The 22384-nt window shown below is 35.6% G+C and overlaps 1 protein-coding gene across 12 annotated transcripts in view; it reads left to right on the forward strand.

Annotated features, from left to right (window-relative positions):
- Positions 1 to 22247, forward strand: part of LOC134268482 (spectrin alpha chain-like) — a 32145-nt gene extending 9898 nt beyond the window's left edge. Inside the window, exons 8-52 of one of the 12 annotated variants that reach the window (XM_062750739.1) lie at positions 13 to 114; positions 326 to 463; positions 620 to 964; positions 1116 to 1258; positions 1405 to 1466; positions 1599 to 1711; positions 2562 to 2576; positions 3639 to 3707; positions 4760 to 4876; positions 5062 to 5188; positions 5389 to 5579; positions 5950 to 6099; positions 6354 to 6446; positions 6559 to 6693; positions 8478 to 8623; positions 9088 to 9105; positions 9961 to 9978; positions 10606 to 10804; positions 10957 to 11064; positions 11198 to 11289; positions 11408 to 11669; positions 11843 to 11907; positions 12019 to 12118; positions 13112 to 13231; positions 14463 to 14611; positions 14856 to 15045; positions 15242 to 15508; positions 15786 to 16055; positions 16161 to 16265; positions 16360 to 16469; positions 16579 to 16677; positions 16786 to 16906; positions 17023 to 17144; positions 17353 to 17584; positions 17751 to 17987; positions 18184 to 18510; positions 18912 to 19091; positions 19225 to 19337; positions 19598 to 19615; positions 20355 to 20409; positions 20491 to 20585; positions 20712 to 20867; positions 21117 to 21263; positions 21568 to 21715; positions 21922 to 22247. In XM_062750739.1, coding sequence (XP_062606723.1) covers positions 13 to 114; positions 326 to 463; positions 620 to 964; positions 1116 to 1258; positions 1405 to 1466; positions 1599 to 1711; positions 2562 to 2576; positions 3639 to 3707; positions 4760 to 4876; positions 5062 to 5188; positions 5389 to 5579; positions 5950 to 6099; positions 6354 to 6446; positions 6559 to 6693; positions 8478 to 8623; positions 9088 to 9105; positions 9961 to 9978; positions 10606 to 10804; positions 10957 to 11064; positions 11198 to 11289; positions 11408 to 11669; positions 11843 to 11907; positions 12019 to 12118; positions 13112 to 13231; positions 14463 to 14611; positions 14856 to 15045; positions 15242 to 15508; positions 15786 to 16055; positions 16161 to 16265; positions 16360 to 16469; positions 16579 to 16677; positions 16786 to 16906; positions 17023 to 17144; positions 17353 to 17584; positions 17751 to 17987; positions 18184 to 18510; positions 18912 to 19091; positions 19225 to 19337; positions 19598 to 19615; positions 20355 to 20409; positions 20491 to 20585; positions 20712 to 20867; positions 21117 to 21263; positions 21568 to 21715; positions 21922 to 22047 — 6195 coding nt within the window. In that variant the 3' untranslated portion in view covers positions 22048 to 22247. The remainder of the gene's footprint in view (positions 1 to 12; positions 115 to 325; positions 464 to 619; positions 965 to 1115; positions 1259 to 1404; positions 1467 to 1598; positions 1712 to 2561; positions 2577 to 3638; positions 3708 to 4759; positions 4877 to 5061; positions 5189 to 5388; positions 5580 to 5949; positions 6100 to 6353; positions 6447 to 6558; positions 6694 to 8477; positions 8624 to 9087; positions 9106 to 9960; positions 9979 to 10605; positions 10805 to 10956; positions 11065 to 11197; positions 11290 to 11407; positions 11670 to 11842; positions 11908 to 12018; positions 12119 to 13111; positions 13232 to 14462; positions 14612 to 14855; positions 15046 to 15241; positions 15509 to 15785; positions 16056 to 16160; positions 16266 to 16359; positions 16470 to 16578; positions 16678 to 16785; positions 16907 to 17022; positions 17145 to 17352; positions 17585 to 17750; positions 17988 to 18183; positions 18511 to 18911; positions 19092 to 19224; positions 19338 to 19597; positions 19616 to 20354; positions 20410 to 20490; positions 20586 to 20711; positions 20868 to 21116; positions 21264 to 21567; positions 21716 to 21921) is intronic. The other 11 variants (XM_062750745.1, XM_062750741.1, XM_062750742.1 and 8 more) reach the window with 11 other exon arrangements.
- The last annotated feature ends 137 nt before the right edge of the window (positions 22248 to 22384 follow it).

Consider the following 22384-nt stretch of genomic DNA (forward strand, 5'->3'; position numbering starts at 1 on the left):
TTCTTTTTACAGGGAGAGATTGATGCCAGAGAAGATAGCTTTAAGTCTACAGACCAGGCTGGACAAAGACTGGTCAATGCTGACCACTATGCTGCAGATGAAGTCAGAGAAAAGGCAAGTACTCGTTTGAACCAACTTTCCTTGGTGGCAACTTTCTTTTATATAAGTTATTCCAGCACACATAACTGATGATTTTCAATTGTGATTTTTAATCAAAAGATGTCTATTGTTTCTAGATGTAAAAGTGAATGCATTTATGAACTTTTGTTTAAAAAAGATCAAGAAATGAAAGAATTGAAGATAAGATGGTGTTTTGATTTTACAGTTGGTGACGCTTTCGAAGGAAAAGTCGAGCCTCCTGGAGTTGTGGGAGGAGAGGAAGATTCTGTATGAGCAGTGTATGGATCTCCAGCTCTTCTATAGAGACATGGAGCATGCCGACGCCTGGATGACCAAACAAGAGGTCAGGAGTCTCAAATGTTGATTTCTAATAGCACCAAATTGTCTGTGAAGACGTGTGTGATTAAATTATGACCCAAAGCTGAATTTACATCTTTTTTTGTGTGAGTTATCACTGATTTGTAATAAAGAGATGTCAAAAATATCTTCTTCTTTACAGGCCTTCTTAGCCAATACAGACCTTGGAGATTCCTTGGATGGGGTAGAAGCTCTGATCAAGAAACACGAGGACTTTGAGAAGTCCCTGGCAGCGCAGGAGGAAAAGATCAAGATGTTGGATGACTTTGCCACAAAACTGATTGAGAGTGAACATTATGCTTATGATGACGTCGCAGCCAAGAGAGACCAGCTGTTAGAGAGACGTAACGCTCTGTACGAGACCTCGGCCAATCGCAGACAGCTTCTGGAGGAGTCCTACAAATTCCAGACCTTTGAGCGGGACTGTGATGAAACAAAGAGCTGGATTAATGAGAAACTCAAGACAGCTTCTGATGAAAGCTATCTGGTGTGTAGATATTCATAAATATGTCATATAAATTAAAAATGCACATTTTTGCAGTGAAGGGTGTGAACTTCAAAAAATTATCTTGTACTGGTATTTTAATAGGGAATTTGTCTTGCATTGACTTGTTAATGATTGATCTTTTTTCCCTCAGGACCCCACCAATCTGCAGACTAAAGTGCAGAAGCACCAGAACTTTGAGGCAGAGTTGGAGGCCAACAGGAATCGTATAGAGACCATTCAGCAGACAGGAGAACAGCTGATAGAGGAGAAACATTACGCCTCAGAGACCATCAGGTCAGTAGATTACTACTGTAGTGTAATCAGAAACAAAATGAAATAATAAAAAAAAATAATAGAAAATCTGAACAGTTATCATTGATATACTGACCTGGTAAAGCCAAAGCTAAGATCTGACTTTTTTTTTTCATTTCAAATAACAGAGAAAGAGTTGAAGAGATTGTCAAACTGTGGAACACTTTATTGACACAGACTGATAGAAAAGGTAAGCTGTTTTTCATCATTAATCACAGTTCTATAAATACATCATTCTCAATAGTAAAAAATGGAAAAGGAAGAAAAATGAGGAAAAGATTGAATGTGCAGTATTTGAAATATAAGTTTTACCGTTGTGTAGGAAACAAGTTGAAGGAGGCTAGCCAGCAACAGCAATTTAACCGTAACATTGAGGACATTGAAGTGTGGCTGGGGGAGATCGAGGGACAGTTTATGTCAGAGGATTATGGGAAGGTGAGGACGCAGGAAAGGGGGCACTGAATGGATAGAATAGAATTAATTTTGAGTTTTAATGTAAATAACTTTGTAAAAGCCATTCTACAATATGCAGTATTAAAGTGAATTCAAGTTTTGAATGATATCAGTTTGATAAGGCCAAATAAAATTGAAATCTTGGTTCTCAGGCCCGCCCGCATCCGTTTTGAGGTAACCGCATTGCCGATTTTTTTGTATTTTTGATAAAATAAAAAGTTGGTGTTGCGGAGACCGGATTGGGAAAAAAAATTCCGACCTCATTTGTTTCGTAGTTTAGTATTCAAATATCACTTCCGGTAGTCATTTTCAATGAGATTTTGGCTACTTAGTTTGAAAATACATTCGAGGACATTACCTACGATGTTTACACGCTGTTAAGCAATGGATAGAGCAGAAATTTTGACCAGAAATGGAAAGTATATCTGTGATTAAAAAAATTAAATTCATGTTAAAGAAAATTCGGAAATTAAAATTAAAAAAATACCTCCCTCATCTACTTTATTGCCAATAAAATAAAAAATAAAAGGCATCTGTTTTGGAGAAAATTGGCCTGAGAACCAAGGAATTAAATTTAGATAGCCTAAACATTTTGCTTTCTTTGTTTCAAATTGTAGAGTGGCAGATTTATATTGCATGTTAACTTGATTAAACTTATTTCATTTCCTTACAGCATGAATTACCCATTTTGTTTGAAAAGGTCTTAAAGATAAATTTATCTAATTTTTGCATGTCATGGCAAAGTTAAAAAAATTAATTGTTAAAAAAGCGTCTAATTTACATTTTCTTAATTTTGGTTATCTCACAATGTGGTTTTTTGTGCTCGGCTTAGCCACTACATCGACATGTAAGTTACCCAGCACTGTTTACTTTGCAGTGTTTGTTCAATTGCTAGGGGGCTGTATGGGAAATTCACACCTAAAATGTTTAAGATATTAAAATATTTTGAAAGTAAAAAAATTATTTTGGATATTAAAATTAAGCGTTAAATTAAAAATAGCCTGAAATGTTTCTAATATTTGTAATCTTCCCAAAATGGAAAGTAGATTTCCCATATTATGTGTGGCCTGTCTTTGTACCTGTAGTTGTATGTTTTCTGTAATCCATGACATTCCTGTCAGTTTTGTAGTGCTTGATATTATAATCAGAATTATTAGAGATACATATATTTAGAATCACTTCATTATAATAAAGATATTATGTAACCAACAATCTTCATCATCCTTTTCATCTGATTTTCACAACAGTTACATCACCAACATTGTATTTTAACCTGCAAAATTCACTATCACCACCTTGCAGAATCATCAAGAGATGAAAAGACATAAAAATCATTCTTACAAAGCATTTCCAATAGACTTTTCAAAGAGCTTTTCTGTAGAATAAGCTATACATGTGTAAAGAAAATCCAGCTTAGTGCACTGATAGGAAGCAGAGCCTGGTTAGGAGATCAATAGATGCTCATTTTATGCTTTTCTGCAGAAAAACTGATAGAGTTGAAAAGTTTAACAGCTGGATATTTTGTAGCTTTACTCTTCATGTTTTTTTCCTGCTTTCCTGATGTGTACCCATCACTGCACACCTGAAGAAGAAATGATAGAACACATTGACAACTCTTTGTATTCAGACTTAGCTTTCAATAGCTTTACACTTAATTTTTTATAGCAGTAACAAAAGAATTTTATATAAGTACAATATTTTATTTTATAGTAAAAAAAAAAGTAATTTAACTGTGAATTCTTGTATGTACTCTACTTCACTTGTAAATATCAGATCTAATAATGTGTAATTTAACATTACATTTTGTATTGCTTCCTGTATTCTAATTATGCATATACATATATCTACAAATCTTTAACAGAATAGTTTCTTCCCAGTGTAACTGATTATTCACTCTATATTTCTACAGGATCTGACCAGTGTTCAGAATCTCCAGAAGAAACACGCCCTACTGGAGGCAGATGTGGCCGCTCATCAGGTGAGAATCGTTTGTTCTGTGTATCGGACACGTGTAACATAAAATGCTGTAAATCATTGTATTCTGTACTGTCTGCTAAATCTATCATTTATTTTTTGCCCCTGTGATGAAACTGCTTTTCACTTCTGTTAATTTACATTTTAAATGTTTATAAAGGCAATCATTGCCTGTGTTAAATTAAACTACCGGTACCTGACTTGATTATCGGTATAATTAAACAAATTGTACCTGTGAAATGTAACATTTATTTACCCCATCTGAAGATACACTAAAGAAAGGGATATAAAGTTATTGGAAACTTAGGTGAACACAAACAATGAAAACTTGTGAATAATGAAAAGTCAAGGTTCATATAGTGAATACATTTAGTCATAAAAAAAAAGTTGTGTTTGTCACTCCCTTACCTTTATTACTTAGTACTTAGTTAATGAGTTCAGATTGATCACCTTTTCTTGCAGAGTAATGGCCCTTGCACTGTAGTAAGTTCTTCCTCAAATAGAATAGCCTCCATTCATGGTGAAAAAATAATCCATCGATGGATTTGCAATCAAATAACAAACTGCATGGTGTCTCAAAAATCTTTTTGTTTGCAGAATTAAATAAAAGTTAGAAATCAACATTAGTCATTGGAAGACGTATCATGCATGGTTATAAGGTTTTTTTCCCCAAATTTAAATGACGTCAGGGACTTGCTAAGTTTCTTCCTTTTTTTAAACCAAGTTTTTTTTTTATCATTAAAATATTACTTGAAAATTTACACATTTGACATCAAAAGTTTTCAAATATTTTTATTGTGAGATGAGAATTATTTTTATGTGTATACTAATACACAATTATTTTGAACCCTTTGATTTGTTTTCCCCTATTTTGCTTTATGTCCTACATTGATGTCCATTTCAACACCATTATTTGTGGGTTTCACTAAAACTGTCACAGGCATGATATCAACAGTCATTTACTAGCAGTTTTACCTGAGAAAAACTTGAGTTGAGAAGGTTTATTAATGGGAAAAAAGAAACAAAAATAATATTAATGACATTTGTATTTTTCAGGATCGCATCGAGAGCATTGTCATTCAGGCTGACCAGTTTGTCAATTCGGGCCATTTTGATGCAGATAACATCAAAGCCAAACAGGAACAAGTTGTCCAGAGATACGATGCTCTTCAGGTGTGTAATCTAGCTTCTATATGGCATCAATTAGGAAATGCTTTATCATCAGATCATTGTAATTTGAAGCGATTTTATGTTGATGATGGAGGAAAATTGACCTAAAATGAATTTTGTAAATGGTCTGTATTATATGATGTTAGTTATACACAATTTTTATGATTGTACATGTATGCCTATTGTAGGAGCCTATGGAGGCCCGTAAACAGAAGCTGGCTGATGCCCTGAAGCTCCAGCAGTTCTTACGAGATGCTGAAGACGAGGAGGACTGGATCAGGGAGAAGGAACCCATAGCTTCCTCCACAAACAGAGGTGAGGATCCAACAATTCTCTGCCAGATTTTTCTAGACTTAAAGAAATATTTGCATAGCGACGTGTACATGTACTTTATATGAACTAAGATATTTTATTAAATGACCATTGTATAATTTTCCAAAGTGCATAAATTTTTTGTGTTTACAGAGATCAACTCGTTTGAGTATGAAAGTTAAAAATATATTTTAATATCACAGGCCGTGATCTTATTGGTGTCCAAAATCTGATGAAGAAGCATCAGGCTCTTCAGGCCGAAATTGCTGGACACGAGCCTCGTATCAGCAATGTATGTAGCCATGGCAACAAAATGATGGATGATGGACACTTCGCGACTGAGGAAATTCAGAGGAAGATTGAGGAGCTACAGGACAGGTGGCAGCAACTGAAGGTACAGAAAGACTCAACTCAAAGTTGGGAAACCAGATTTTATCTTTTAACAGAGAATACATATTAAAAATAATTCCTAATTATCTTGTTATTAAAAATGTGAATAAGGCTCACAAGCAAATTTTTAATCGTTCTTAAGAAGGAAAGCAGACAACAAATACTGTGAAAATGATATGATTACTTTCATCTACATGTACTTGAATATTATCATCACCACAAGATCGATGTATATCTACTGTTACAGTATTTGATATGATGTAAAAGATGTCACAATGATAGTAATCTTTATTAAGTTGAGGATTAAAGCTGTTGTTTAGTAAGACAGGCTACAAGTATAGGTATGGCTATAGTTGCTGATGTGTTGATTGTAGGACAAGGCCCTACAGAGGAAGCAGGACTTGGAGGACTCCCTCCAGGCCCAGCAGTACTTCGCCGACGCTAACGAAGCCGAGTCCTGGATGAAGGAGAAGGAACCCATCGCTGCTAACACTGACTACGGAAAAGATGAAGACTCGGCAGAGGTACAGCACTGGAAAAAAGAGCTTTGACTTATTTGTTCATTTACGCTTGATATGCTACATGTATGTCATATGTTGGAGAAGCTTTCCATTTTTGTAAATTTTCAATGTGCAATATCATTAATATGAAGTACATTTTGATTTAAAATTAATTAAGGATATCATTGAAACTATGGAAAAAATTTATATGTATGTGAGTTATTTCACCCCTTTCAACATTAGCTGTCATTGTCTTGATTTTTGACTGTTTTATTCAGGCCCTCTTGAAGAAACATGATGCCTTTATGTCTGACCTGGAGGCCTACAGAACTGTGATTGAAGGCCTGCAAGACCAGGCTCAAGCCTGCAAGGTAACTCTCATAGCCCAGCAGAATTTGTTCACTTAGCAAAAAAAAAAATCATAAGTTAATCTCTCAAGTGAGTAGAACCTTGTTTTGAAAAGATGTTTTATGGTTTCTTTAGCAACAAGAGGCCCCTGTTGTGGATGACCTTGGGACAGAGAAGGTCATGGCCTTGTATGACTACAGTGAGAAATCACCAAGGGAGGTCTCCATGAAGAAAGGGGATGTCCTGACCCTGCTGAACAGCACTAACAAGGTTAGTGGGTGTTGTGATTTAAGAAATAAAATGTAATACATGTTTTTGTTTTGAAAGAGGTTTATGTACATGCAGCTATGTTTTTTTTTTAGCTCTACTGGTCAGAGACCAGAAGAGCTTATGCGATAGTAATGCGTCCGGCGTCCGGCTGTCTGTCCGTCTGTCTGTCTGTAAACAATTTTTCAAAATGCTACTCCTCCTACAGTTTTGATCTGATTTTAATAAACTTGGCATATAAGTAGACTACACTAAGATACATAATTCTGTGTATTGGTTTTTGATTTCGACGAACGGTGTTGGCGTTGTTACTAAAAATAGAAATTTCTGTGAAATTCTTTCATAATGCTACTCCTCCTACAGTATTGGTCTGATTTCAATATAACTTGGCACACAAGTAGACTACACTAAGATACATAATTCTATATATCGGTTTTTGATTTCGACGAACGGTGTTGGCGTTGTTACTAAAAATAGAAATTTCTGTGAAATTCTTTCAAAATGCTACTCCTCCTACAGTTTTGGTCTGATTTCAATATAACTTGGCACACAAGTAGACTACACTAAGATACATAATTCTGTATATCGGTTTTTGATTTCGACGAACGGTGTTGGCGTTGTTACTAAAAATAGAAATTTCTGTGAAATTCTTTCAAAATGCTACTCCTCCTACAGTTTTCTTCTGATTTCAATATAACTGGACACACAAGTAGACTACACTAAGATACATAATTCTGTATATTGGTTTTTGATTTCGACGAACGGTGTTGGCGGTGTTACTAAAAATAGAAATTTCTGTGAAATTCTTTCAAAATGCTACTTCTCCTACAGTTTTGGTCTGATTTCAATATAACTTGGCACACAAGTAGACTACACTAAGATACATAATTCTGTGTATCGGTTTTTGATTTTGGTGTTGTTACTAAAAATAGAAATTCCTGTGAAATTATTTCAAAATGCTACTCCTCCTACAAATTTGGTCTGATTTCAATATAACTTGGCACACAAGTAGACTACACTAAGATACATAATTCTGTGTATTGGTTTTTGATTTGACAGTGTTGGCATTGTTACTTAAAATAGAAATTTCTGTAAAATTCTTTCAAAATGCTACTCCTCCTACAGTTTTGGTCTGATTTCAATATAACTTGGCACACCAGTAGACTACACTAAGATACATAATTTTATTTATCGGTTTTTGATTTTGACGAACGGTATTGGCGTTGTTACTAAAAAAAAGAAATTTCTGTGAAATTCTTTCAAAATGCTACTCCTCCGACAGTCTTGGTATGATTTCAATATAACTTGGCACACAAGTAGACTACACTAAGGTACATAATTCTTTATATCCATTTTTGACTTCAATGAACATCATTAACTTGGTTAATAAAAATAGCAATTTCTGTTACTCTCAAAATGCTACTTCAAATACAGTTTTAGTCTGATTATAATATAATGTGGCATGCAAGTAGACTACACTAAGAACATAAAGAGACTTATTCAAGGATCATTATTCTCTTTTTTTGCTAGTGTAAAGTTTCAATTCCCAACTGCTTAAGTACTTTCCTCTTCCTTTGCTCTAAGAACAAACCAGTAGAGCTTCAGTCTCGACAGGGACTTCTAGTTTTGGTGAAAGTATATCATTTTATGGTGAATTTTATACCTGAGAACTTGTGTTGAAAATTGTGTAATAAATGCAACATTAAAACGAAAAAAAAGTAAGACAAAATTTCTGTTAAAATATCATGAAACAAAACATGGTTTTTGAATTATGTATATTTATATAGGATTGGTGGAAGGTGGAAGTGAATGATAGACAAGGCTTTGTCCCTGCTGCCTACGTCAAAAAGCTGGATCCCAGTCTCTCTGCTAGCCGCAGTAATCTGATGGATGAATTCACCATCTCAGTACGACAAAACCAAATAGAAACACAGTAAGTCCCTTAAACTCATGTCAAGTTCTGCATGGAGCAAGTCTAGATGTACATTTTTTTGTCTGTTTTGTCTTAACTAATTGACTTGACAGGATGAGGTAACTGATATATTTGAGAATGTCAAAATTGATCAGAGTGGGAAATTCATTGGATTCTTTTCTTTTGTACAATTTCCTTATTTTAATTAATTTTATAATTTGTAAAATAGATACATGTAAATAAACATGCACTTATCTGTTTGGTCAGTTTGCTGCAACATAACTACTGTATGTTTGTGTAGTTTATTTGTTTCAGACCAATGAGGAGAATATTACTTAGTAGACCTTGTCATCATGGTCAAAATGAACATTTGATCAAAATTTTCTTGCATTATCTATGAAGTTGAGTGTTCAGTTTTCAAGCTTCCAAATAGAAATTTTGCTTCGCTAGTTTAGAATTTGAAAATCCCTGCCATTATATTTCAGAGATAAAATAGAATTGATGTAAGTTTAGTATATCAGCCTTTTATCCTTTTGAACATTTTAACTGTTTGTCACATCAATCTACCACCTTATATAGAATTTTGCCATGAAATATTTCCACTTTATACCAAGATTGTCCTTTATACAAAAGAACTCATCACTTTCATAACATTTTGACATTGAACTATCACAATATGCATATCATTGTATCATGAGTCTACTATGAAGTGCTTGTTACATCACTGTTTATGAAATGTCTTGTGAAATTCCACTTCAGAACCCATTGATTTTTTGTAACACATTTGCATCCAATTTCCTCAAGCTTTCCACTAAATTTAGCTCTGATGTAATGTCCTGCTTTTTGTGTAATGCTTTGTACATAATCTGGCCTGTTTTATGCCATTTATTACATTATATTGTTTGATTACATTTCTATTTATCTATTTATTACATTATATTGTTTATCATCAGCTGCAGTTTTCAATTGACATGTGTAAAATTGATCATGCACAAATATCCCATATTTAATTTGTAATGCTAACTTGCTTGTTCTTTTTGTTTTAAAACCTGTCTTTATTTTTTTACATTATTTTGGTCTTAAATAGTCTGCTTTAATTTTATTCAGATCATATACAGTGTACTTGTATATACAGTCGTGGCATGAATATCTTCATATTTCATCATGTTTACACATGTACATGTTCATAAGTATTTGAGTAAAAACATTTAAGAATGTCCATTTTCTTTGATCAAGACAATTTATTATTGTGTTTTTGGAAAGGAGATATACATTTCAGCACTTAAGTGCATCTCATTTGGGAGTCGGGTTTAATCGTTCAATATGTTTCATCATGTTCATGTTGCATATTGTTTCAGTGAATACTTGGAGCCATTGTAAGTTATTGTGTTGGACATTCCTTGTAAAAGACATTTCAGAGGTCATGCAGCTTGTATGTGTCTCTTGTATACAGAGTTATGAATATACTTGTACATTATCTTTCATCATTGATTTCATCAAGAATAGAAATCAATACTAATTATCTCTGTTCATTACTGTTTTCTCTGTGAACTTTTCTACAAGAGGCTGAATGTTGGAGTTTCAGTAAAATTGACAAACAAAAGTCAGTGATACTTCTATTATATAAATCTTGTCTTCTTATTGGCAAAAATCTGCTTAAGTCCCAAGGACTGAACTTTCTTCTCTAGTTTTGACTTTCAGAGGACTATCATCATGTGAACTTATTTTTCCAATGCATTAACTGTTTAACCCTGGTCTCTAGTCTTTTAAATTTTTTTTTTTGTAGCATATCAATTCTTATTCAGGATTTGCTCTTTTATACTTTTTCGTTTTTCTTTAGATCTATACAAATATTTTTTTTATGTTTCTTATCTAGCAGTATATCAGCTTTTTGCCTACCTTGTATGTGTGTACATTTGTTTTATTTATCTCTTGTAAAATTGTGAAAAAAAAATGAAAAAACATGGATATTCTATAAATAATTTTGGATGTTCCTTTTACAGGTATGCTAACCTCCTGGACCAGGGTAACCAGCGTCGTGAGAAACTGACGGAGTCCTGTAAGGCGTACCAGCTGGTGCGTGAGGCCGCAGAACTGGCCTCGTGGATCACGGAGAAAGAGAACACATTGGTGGGGGAGGAAGTCGGGGAGGATCTAGAACAGGTGGAGGAGATGCAGAAGAAATTCGACGATTTCCAGAAGGTTGGATTTTCGATAAAATTCTGCATAAAGTGACCATGTTGTGAATAATGATTTTAGATGTACATGTAATTTGAACTTATAAGAATTTTATGAAATATAAATCATGATTACAAGCTTGAAGATTACCTAAAATTTTGTTGTTTTTATTTTAGGATCTAAAGGCCAATGAGGCTCGTCTGCAGGAACTGAACTCTATTGCAGACAGACTGACTGCCATGGGAAGAACCGAGGCTGCTGAGAAGATCAGAGAACAGATTGCTGTAAAGTCTTATTATCAAACATTAAAATAAAATTAGTACAGTGTTTGCTACTCTTGAATCTTAACTATTAGGAAAAAATTATTATGTGTGAGATTGAACTATGAAGATTATTCATGAAGCACTTCCTTTTCAGACATTGAACAATAGATGGGAGAACCTTCAGGCTGTAACAGCAACAAGAGCTGAGTCCCTGGGAAGTGCTCACGAGGTCCAGAGATTCCACAGGTAACACATACAAAACAGAATTCATTTTATAACTGTATCTGGTCATGCTGACTAATTCAAGCTGTCAGTTCTCTTTGATTTGCCTTAAGTTTGATAGTGTCTTTTTTTCCGTTTTCAGAGATGTGGATGAGACTAAGGACTGGATCGATGAAAAAGATGAGACTTTGAACAGTGATAACTACGGTCATGACCTGGCCAGTGTACAGGCATTACAGCGTAAACATGATGCTCTGGAGCGTGACTTGTCGGCTCTCGGAGAGAAGGTTCGTGATTTGGACGAGTCCGCTAAGCGTTTGATGCAGACTCACCCTGATCAGGCTGAACAGATTTACGAGCACCAGAGAGACATCAACGAACAATGGAACACCCTCACACAGAAGGTTTGTCACAGCTGATTTTATTGGTTCCTCAAACTTCATGTGTTTTGTAATACTAGAAAGCATGCACCATTTTTTTTTTTTGTTGTTCAAGAAAAAAAATGAGTGTATCAAAGATAAAAATATTATTTGTATATTTTAAATGAAAATTTTATTCTCTTTTCTCTCGGAATTAGGCTGATGCCAGAAAGGCTAAACTCCTGGATAGCTATGACCTGCAAAGATTCTTAAGTGATTACAGGTGAGACTGAATTAACTCGAATAAAGATTCAAACTTCAGCATCCTCAGCATCATTTACATGTACTTTGTTTATTTTTACTGTGATAACAAGAAATGCTTTTTCTTGTACAGGGACCTGACCTCGTGGATTAACAGCATGATGACCTTGGTGTCGTCAGACGAGCTGGCTAAGGATGTGACGGGGGCCGAGGCTCTGTTAGAGAGACACCAGGTAAGTCATGCATGTCCACCGTGTGGCTTCACGTTAGCTTTACGTACTCAGTTCTTATTATTTCATTATTTGTTATGTGCTATAGCTATTGGAAACAAAAACTTAAATACTTTATTTTAATTTGTTGAAAACTATTTTGGTTTATAAAGAAGATTAAAATGTTATGGAAAGTTTAATAATTTTTAATTTTCTGGAATTAAATTTTGATTGTTTTTGTCAGTTGAAAAATAAGATGTCATTCTATATGTTATCCAGGATAAAGTTTTATTTAGATAAGTCTGTTGCTGAATTTTAGTTCTCTGCTCTGCTTTGTAGAATTTAGCTTGCTTACTTTTCTTTTGTTTGTGTGTTTGTCTGTTAAGTTAGTTTTGAGGTGATTATTTCATACTTTAGAATTCATATGAAAATATTTCTCCTGGACTTTCAACATCTTTTGGTGTGATATAACAAAAGTTGAAGTAATGATATAGTATTTCTGTAAAAGTGTGAGGACATAATATAGTATTTCTATAAATGGTGTGAGAGTGTGTCTAAAATTGATATTTTTTTGTCTGTGAACTAAAAAATATATGAAAAAATACTACTGTTGTATATAGAACATTAGGGTTTAGAATTGTTAGAGTGAGACTGATTGTAGATTGGTGAATCAAAGATGTCACCAGTAAGCCTTGTAGAATTGTCTGCCCCTGTTCTCGATATTGTCCAATGTGGTGTCTTGTTCCATGTGCAATGAAATGGCTAGTAGCAGCTTTAAAAGTATGGCTGAAATCTTTTCAGTTCAGATACTGTATATAACATTTTGGAGAAAGGAAAAAAAGAAAATTTTTTCAGCTTTTCATGTGAGCATTTCTGCTCAGGCATTGGTTTCCAAAAACACTAATACCTAGATCAGAAAATTTCCTTTAAAAAGGAAGGAAAGAAAGAAAAAACAAATCTAAATTTAGATTTAAGGGTGATCAGAACAAATGGCAAGGCTTGCTTCTGACATTACAGGCCGTTGAAATGGGCGAAATACAGAGTTACTCCCCTTTACAGATGTTTAGTTCGGAGATTGTAAGTCACTATGGCATCACTCAGCTCCCGGGCGAGGAGGAGGGGCTACCAGAGGACGAGGTGACAAACGCACGCGATTGGCTAGATCAGATGTTGTCATGGTGCACTTGAAATACCAGTGTTTGGGGTCTTATAATAGAAAGGAGATGCAAGATGTTTTAGAATTAGGGTTGAAGATAGAGAAGTAAAATAAAATTGGTATTTTGCCGGATTCACTTCTGCAAACATCCAACAAATAATTTGTTTATTGGGGAAGGCGAATTCGACACATAAAATTATAATATGTGTATTGTAATTCTCCTTTCTATTCAAACCCCATTATCCTGCATCTTGAATTTTATCAGATTGACCAAGAAGGAATGCCGGATTGCTGTAGAAGAAACTAATACGTTGAATTGTTTTTCAGAGGCTAACAGCATCCAGTGTCAAAGTGTGTGGCCTATCATTAACCTTTGTAGTAGACAATGCAGAATCTTAGATAGATTTTTTTCTCTGCCTTAAGTATTCAATGGAAAGAATAAAATATTCTGATTGTGTGATTGAATTCTAAGGTTGTGACTTTTGTTTTTGTGACTGTTATATGAAATAGTGATAAAAATGGAGTGTGATTCCCTGAAAATAACATGTATGATGTGTGAATATTAATGTGTCCCACCCAAAGTAAATATGTACCAGTCACGATGTATTTGGAATGTGCCCGTAATAAAAGTTGTTTCCATGCACACGTAATCTATTGTAAATCACCTTGCACCACATGAAATATAGTGCATAAAAGTTTCTTGAATTACACACCGTTTGAAACATAAGCAACAATTTATACTGTAATATTAATAAGCCCATTACATTAATACTAAAGTAAAAATGACAGGCTTCGGTTGGTTAATTGAGCATGTGGAGAATTAACACAAACCTGACTATAGATACATGTAGATCCTCTCTCCCTCTAAGTTCTTTTAAATTGACTTTTTCTATCCTCTACTCCCAGCATGGTTGCCTTCAAAATCAGACCTGAGCATCATGGAAAATTTTGTAAAAAAATTATAATTTTTAAAATACTGGCCATGCAGAAACTTAATTCAAATATTATCTAATAAGATAAAATACTATTGTACTATTTTCAGTTATCTGTACTCTCAGATTCGTAAGGTTTGCTAGTATTAATACATATCTGGACTTAATAAATAATTGTGTTTCTAATTTTGTTTTTTACAGTGATATTAAGACGGAGTATTTTTGTTATAATGAATGTCACAATGTGAACACAGTTTGTAATGTCTGTTGTCGTTGATAGGAACACCGGACCGAGATAGACGCTCGCTCTGGCACCTTCCAGGCCTTTGAGGTGTTTGGACAGAACCTTCTACAGAATGAGCACTATGCCAGCCCTGACGTCAGAAACAAACTAGAGGAGCTGGCTAAAGCCAGGGAAGAACTCGAACAGTAAGCAAATTAACATTTCTTAACTACAACTTACTGGCAAAGCATTTAGTTTGTACATCTGAAAGAAGGAAAAAGTAAAAATACTGATTGTACAATTATACTGTGTCAAAAAAATGTTATGTATATACCAGAACTCTTTTAAAAACACTTTCATAGCCTGTAGAACAAAACTGACTGACTTCCAAACTATCTTAAAACAATACATAACCCCTGTACATTGATGATTTTTTTCTGGCTTTTTCAGAGCGTGGATTGCCAGGAGGATGAAGTTGGACCAGTGCTTGGAGCTACAGTTGTTTTACCGTGACTGTGAGCAGGCGGAGAGCTGGATGCAGTCTCGGGAGGCCTTCCTGTCAGGTGACCAGGTCGACGGAGACAATGTGGAGTCACTGATCAAAAAACATGAGGACTTTGACAGAGCCATCAGCAGTCAGGTAATGTTGGAGATACATAGTGATAATAATTTTGTCATCAATACAAATGTTTGTGAAGAATAAAATTCACATACTTGTTACGCTATATTAAGATTGGTACATTGTGCAAAACGATATTAGCATTACTGAAATTAAAGGACATGCACAGAAATTTTGCTGATGCTTAGGTGTTTAATTTTTTTTATGTGAATTACAGCAAGAGAAGATTCAAGCTCTGCAGTCCTTTGCTGACCTCCTGATCAATGGAGAACACTATGACAGTGAAGCCATTCAGGACAAGAGAGACCAGGTGCTGGATCGCTGGGCTAAGTTGAAGGAGGCTCTGATTGATAACAGATCTAAGCTGGGAGAGGCCCAGACACTCCAACAGTTCTCCAGAGACGCTGACGAAATGGAGAACTGGCTACAGGAGAAACTCCAGATCGCCATGGATGAGTCGTACAAAGACCCAACTAACATCCAGGTATCTATCATACCTGTTCAGATCTTATAAGAAAAAAGATGAGAGATTTGTTAACATGTGCATGCATTTAAATTACTTGGCAATAAAATGGATACACTTTCTCATCATTCAGAAAATTGATCATGTTCTTTACATTTTGATTTGTATTGAAAATGTTGGTAATTCAAGTGGAGATTTTACCTATAGGGAGAATATATGTTGAAGTATTTTTATGTAAACAAGTTTCAAAGCCAGTTTAAGGGAGAACATCATTTAATTCTTTACTGTTGACTTACAGAGTAAACATCAGAAACACCAGGCTTTCGAGGCTGAACTGGCGGCTAATGCTGACCGACTACAGGCCCTGCTGGCCACCGGTCAGACCCTGATTGACCAGAAGCAGTGTGCAGGGTCAGAGGACGCTGTACAGGCCAGACTGGAGAGTCTCGCCTCCCAGTGGGAGACCCTGGTGGCCAAGTCCACAGAGAAGAGTGACAAACTGAAGGAGGCCAACCGCCAGCAGACCTACAACGCCGGCGTCAAGGACATGGAGTTCTGGCTGGGAGAGGTATGGGATTCTGGAATTGTATTGATAAAACTTTCTTTTCTTTAGGAAGTTATTTTTGCTTATCTTAAGGTAACTTACTGAAAAAATATATTTCCTTATTTGTAGGTTGAACAAATGCTTTCATCAGAGGAATATGGGAAAGACTTGGCTTCTGTTCAAAATCTGCTGAAGAAACACCAACTACTGGAGGCTGATATTGCAGCCCATGAGGTACAGTAGACTTAGGAATAATGACTCCTCAGGAATTCCTTAATTAAATTTTGAAGTTTTTTGGTTTTTAACCATGAATGATGATTGTTTAAAGGATCGTATCAAAGACCTGAACACCCAAGCAGATCAGTTTGTAGATGCCCAGGTCTGGGATGCTGAGAGTATTGAAGTCAGGAAGAGGACCATTAATGAGAGATATGACAAGTTAGTAATGATTACGAACAGTTGTGTAGAGATGTCAGTGATTTACATAGACATGAACTGTATTGGTAAAGTACCTTTGTAATTGATGATCCTACTCTAAATATTTCAGGATCAAGGAACTGGCCATCCAGCGCCGCACCAGACTGAATGAGGCCAACAAGATGCACCAATTCTTGAGGGACATTGACGATGAAGAAGCTTGGATCAAGTAATATCACTTAACATACAGAGATTATTTACTTGATATTTGTTTAGTAAAAAGAGAGCTACATTTTTTTTTTGGACATGATGAAATACTGAATTGATTTGTCTGTAGGGAGAAGAAGTTGTTGGTGGGATCTGATGACTACGGTAGAGAACTGACCAGTGTCCAGAATCTGAGGAAGAAACACAAGAGATTGGAAGCTGAGCTGACTACTCATGAACCTGCCATACAGGTAAGATAATTTCTCAGTGTTTCAGTATTTGTGTACAGTTTTCTACAGACATTGTTATGATACTTATATTGCTATTTTGTATGATTTTGAGTGATAAGGATATTCTGTGTTTGCAGGCTGTACAGGAGACTGGAGCTAAGATTATTGAGGACTCTGACATCAACACGGCTGATATCACAGAGAGACTGAAACAGCTAGCTGACAGCTGGGAGGAGCTCAAAGAAATGACTGCCAACAGGTACAAAAGAATTGATACTTTAAAGATAAATTACCATTTATTGCAGCCTTTAATTTTTGTCATAAATATCTTGATTACTTGTACAAATGTTGGATTCTTCTGGAAAAGTTTTGTTAGTATATGAAAAATGAAAAGAAAATAATAAAACTTGTGAAAAGAAGAAGGGGTAAAAACTGCCTAGATGTATAATGGCTGTGCTCTGTTACAGAGGTCAGAAGTTGGAGGAGTCCTATGCTTACCAACAGTTCAGTGCTAATGTGGAAGAGGAGGAGGCCTGGATAGCAGAGAAGCAGCACCTGCTGAGTGGTGGTGACTACGGAGACACGATGGCCGCCGTCCAGGGGCTGCTGAAGAAACACGAGGTGTTCGAGACCGACTTCCACATCCACAAGGAGAGGTGTAACGAGATCAAGAAGGAGGGAGAGAAACTCATAGCAGAGGTCAGATACTTCTCTTCACACCATAATGATTATTATCTCTTTTTATAAGAATTGACAAAGTTTATGAAGTTTATAAATTACCAAATAAAAATTTCATTGCTTGCTTTGAATCTAGTGCAAGGAATGGATCAAAAGTCTTCAAAGCAGTTTTTTTTCTGTTCTTTAGGGAAACCACAACAAAGATAGCATTGAACAAAGGATTAAGGGCCTGCAGGAAAAACTGGATGCATTGAATGATGCTGCCAAGAGGCGACAGGATGGCCTGGTGGATAATTCCGCCTTCCTACAGTTCCTGTGGAAGACGGATGTGGTGGAGAGCTGGATTGCAGATAAAGAGACTCAAGTCAGGTCCGAGGATTACGGGCGGGATCTGTCATCAGTACAGACACTGCTCACAAAACAGGTAACCATAAATGAACTATTGTGAGAAATACAGCATATTATAAGTACATGTAAATGCTCTACCCTTAAAATCTATAGAGATGTTGCAAATAAAAAGTCAGAATACATGTAATTGCTGGAATAAAAGTATGTACATCCTACGATTTGGAAAAAGTCCAATTAAAGTAAGTCTAATTGCATGTTTTTGTATCACATAGGAAACTTTCGATGCTGGTCTTCAAGCTTTCGAGAAGGAGGGTATCCAGACCATTACTTCCCTTAAAGATCAGCTGATCCAAGCCCAACATGCCCAGACCCCAGCCATCCAGAAACGTTACAACGACGTAATGGAGCGCTGGCAGAAACTTCTCAACGACTCAGACGGAAGAAAACAGCGACTGCTGCGCCTTCAGGATAAATACAGACAGATTGAGGATTTGTATCTGACTTTCGCCAAGAAGGCATCAGCATTTAACAGCTGGTTTGAGAATGCAGAGGAAGATTTAACTGATACTGTGAGGTGTAATTCAGTGGAAGAAATAAAGGTAATTCTAGCAATATCTTCATCCCCTACAGTAAAACTTGCTTATAACGAAGTCAATAGGACCTATGAAATTAATTCGCTATATCTTAATTTGTTATATCCATATAAGGAATTTGTTAAATTTATATGGCTGGCGATCCAAAATAACTTCGTTATATCCATGAATTCGCAATATCCGTGTTCGCACTAAACAAGTTTTGGTGTACTTTGTTCTATGATTTCATCGTTAGTTTAAACATAAATAGATGATAAAGGAACCTTTTCTCTGCATTACTTTTCATTTATACAAATCTTGAGACTTCATGACATGGTATACATTGTTTTGAAAATAAACTGGTCTAACTGCAGGTATGCATATTTGGAGAAGAAATTTGGGTTTACTAATAATAAATCTTTTTACAGTACCTGAGGGAGAACCACGACCAGTTTAAGGCGTCCCTGAGTGCGGCTCAGGCAGACTTTAATCAGCTGGCTGCCCTTGACAAACAGATTCAGAGCTTCCAGGTGGGCACTAACCCCTACACCTGGTTCACCATGGAGGCCCTGGAGGACACATGGAAAAACCTACAGAGGATCATCAAGGTAAGAAAATCTACCTACTGCTGAAATACAAGTGTACAATGTGATACAGAATGCATGTGGTTTAACAGGAATTGATTGTTGTGTACTGTGAGGAAGAAGTTGTAGAATGTAATGTGTTGTTTGAATGTTGTAGGAGAGGGACGTAGAATTGAGCCGAGAACAACAGAGACAGGAGGAGAACGATCAGCTGAGGAAGCAGTTCGCTCAGGCCGCTAACGCCTTCCACACCTGGCTCACAGAAACTAGGTCAGTACAGGTGTTACACTACACTTATAATACAGGTGTAAGGCTATGAATGAGAAACAGAATAATATTTTGTTTTGTCTCATACGTTTAAAAATGTTTCATTTTATGAAAAAAAATATACCGTACATGTAATAATACTCTTCACAAATATGATGTTATTTTTATGTTTCTTGTATTTTGGGGAGAATTCTGTGTAACAAAATATGTACTTTTTCTTTCCATGTACCTGTATTTGACACTGTCACTACTTCACCATTCAGAATGTGGCTGTTGGAAGGGTTATTATTTATCTATTTCAGCATGTCTTGTTCCCAATGCTGTTTGCTCTGAAAGTCCCAAATGTTGCTATGACACACAGTGATCATATATAGTCAACTGTATTGTTTCTTAACTACTGCAAAAAGAGAATGAATGCTGTGTTAACATATTGTTCATAGGCTTTCCTTCAACAAAAAAGTTAATATTTTGAACATGAAAAATAGAATTTAAAAGCATGATATTTTTGAAAATTTCCAAAGAGAGCTGAAAAAAAGATTTTTCTGGCCCTGATTTTGTTGTGTACCAAGTAGTAAAATTTTCCTTTAACAGTGATATATTAACATGCCTGCAAAAGATGAGCTCTGATGACTGCATTGTGGCAACATTCAAACATGTGTTTCAGGTCCTTTGTTAAAATAGCAGTTAAAATGGACTTCTTTTGTTTTCAGTACATGTTTGTCATAGTTTTACTAACAATCTAAACAACTGCTGGAATTTGAGGACTAGCATTGTGGTCCATTGTCAAATTTACAGATATAGAGTATGAATACAATCCTAACACCACTTACAAAAGCTGACCCACCCACTGAAATAGCATTTAGACAGATATACACACATTTTCTATCGCAAGTTTAAATGATGTTAATGCGCATATATTTCATATATTTTCAAGCATTTAATTAAGGGAACTTAGAAACTTAAACAAAAAACAAAACTGATAGAAATGACTGTTCACTAATTTCTACTTGTCAATTACAGAGCTGCCATGATGGAGGGATCTGGAACACTAGAAGATCAGCTGGAGGCCACCAAGGTATTGTACATGTTTAAATCAATTCTTATTTAAAAGCTTAGATTGTGGAGCAAGAACTTGATAATTTTTTTCTGTGTTCAGCAAAAGGCTCAAGAAGTCAGGTCCCAGAAGGGTCAGCTGAAGAAGATAGAAGACCTTGGTGCTGCTATGGAGGAACGTCTCATTCTGGATAACAGGTATACACTGATTAAATCTACTGGCAATTCCCCCATTTAGACATTAATCACTCTATGAAGAAAGTAAAGAATTCCTGTGTGATACACAAACTTCATCACTGATTACCTATTTGTCTGTCATTGTAGGTACACTGAGCACAGCACAGTGGGATTAGCTCAGCAGTGGGATCAACTGGATCAGTTGGGAATGAGGATGCAGCACAATCTAGAGCAACAGATCCAGGCCAGGAACCGCAGCGGTGTGTCCGAGGATGCACTCCGAGAGTTCTCCATGATGTTCAAGTAAGTGTTATGATAACAACTTGGTTTATTTCTAAATCATAAAATTACCTGCATGAATATTAAAAGCAAATCTTTTGTCTTAATGGGATCAATCTGTATTTGTAGTGGTTTATTTGCATGTATGACTTTTCAAAATAGAAAAATAAGAATCTTTATATTAGAAGCTAACATAATATTTTTTATGGAAGTGCAATTTGTGAAATGCTGTGTTTGTATTGAAAGTATAACACTGAAACGTTATTTTAACAGGCACTTTGACAAGGACAAGTCTGGTAAACTGGACCATCAGGAGTTTAAATCGTGTCTGCGAGCCCTGGGGTATGACCTCCCTGTAGTGGAGGAGGGACAGGTGGACCCAGAGTTCCAGGCCATCCTGGACATGGTGGATCCCAACAGGTAAACTATACACCAAATATTCTATTTATAGAAGAAGTACTAGTAAACAGCTCAAATTCTATTCTTATAAGAAATTCCAGTAAACAGCACAAATCTTGTTTATAGAAGAAGTACTAGCAAACAGCTCAAATTCTTTTATATCATCAGAACATGTGCAAGTGGCTGCACTGTGAAGAATGGAATGATAAACAATAGACTGAGTCATTGAAGGATTACCTATAAAGGACTTTCAATTATTGACAATGTAATCTTTAAGTTGTTGTTCTGTGCATGATTCATGCAGTTCTAAACGTTTCTCTGACAGGGATGGACATGTGTCCTTACAAGAGTATATGGCTTTTATGATAAGTCGGGAGACAGAGAATGTTCAGTCCAGCTCTGATGTGGAACAAGCCTTCCGAGCTCTTACTTCTGGAGACAAACCATACATTACAGCACAGGAACTTTATGCGGTAAATATCACATAATGTTTATCTTGATTTATTTCAAATAAAATCCCTTTTTTGTGTGATATAATGTTAGATTCTTTTACAAGATTGCAAATGATATATAAAGAGAAAGGTTATGTTTTGTCAAAACAAGAATTTTATGAATGTTATAATAAAAAAATTACGATTTTGAATTAAGTTTCAACAAAATGTATTGTGTTGAATTTCAGAACCTGACAAAGGAGCAAGCGGACTACTGTATAGCCAGGATGAGGCCTTATATAGACAAGTCAGGGCGACAAATCCCAGACAGTTACGACTTTGTGGACTTCACCAAGTCCATGTTTGTCAATTAGCAGTTGTGAACTCTTTAGGTGCATTTAATCCCTCTCTTTTTACTACCCACTTTCCAACTTTGTTTAAGGTGGCTTATGTTGTGCGTTGGTTGCATAGCTTAAATGTAATAGACTTTGAATCTCCTAGTGATCATGGACCATTAACAAAAAAAATCTTATCATGTAAACAGAATAGCTTCAATAAAGATTTTCTTAAGATATAGAGTGTTTGTGTTGATATTTCCTCATCTTTTATTAGCTCATGATAGATTTCTTGCTTAAAAATAAGTATATTTTACATGTCACAAGTTGGCAAATTGCAAGTGTACAAATGACGCATGCATATAAGCATTTGCAT

Source organism: Saccostrea cucullata, unplaced genomic scaffold (genome assembly GCF_032062105.1).
Source record: "Saccostrea cucullata isolate Sc308-1 unplaced genomic scaffold, CSIRO_AGI_Scuc_v1 ctg656, whole genome shotgun sequence".
Classification (NCBI taxonomy): domain Eukaryota; kingdom Metazoa; phylum Mollusca; class Bivalvia; order Ostreida; family Ostreidae; genus Saccostrea; species Saccostrea cuccullata.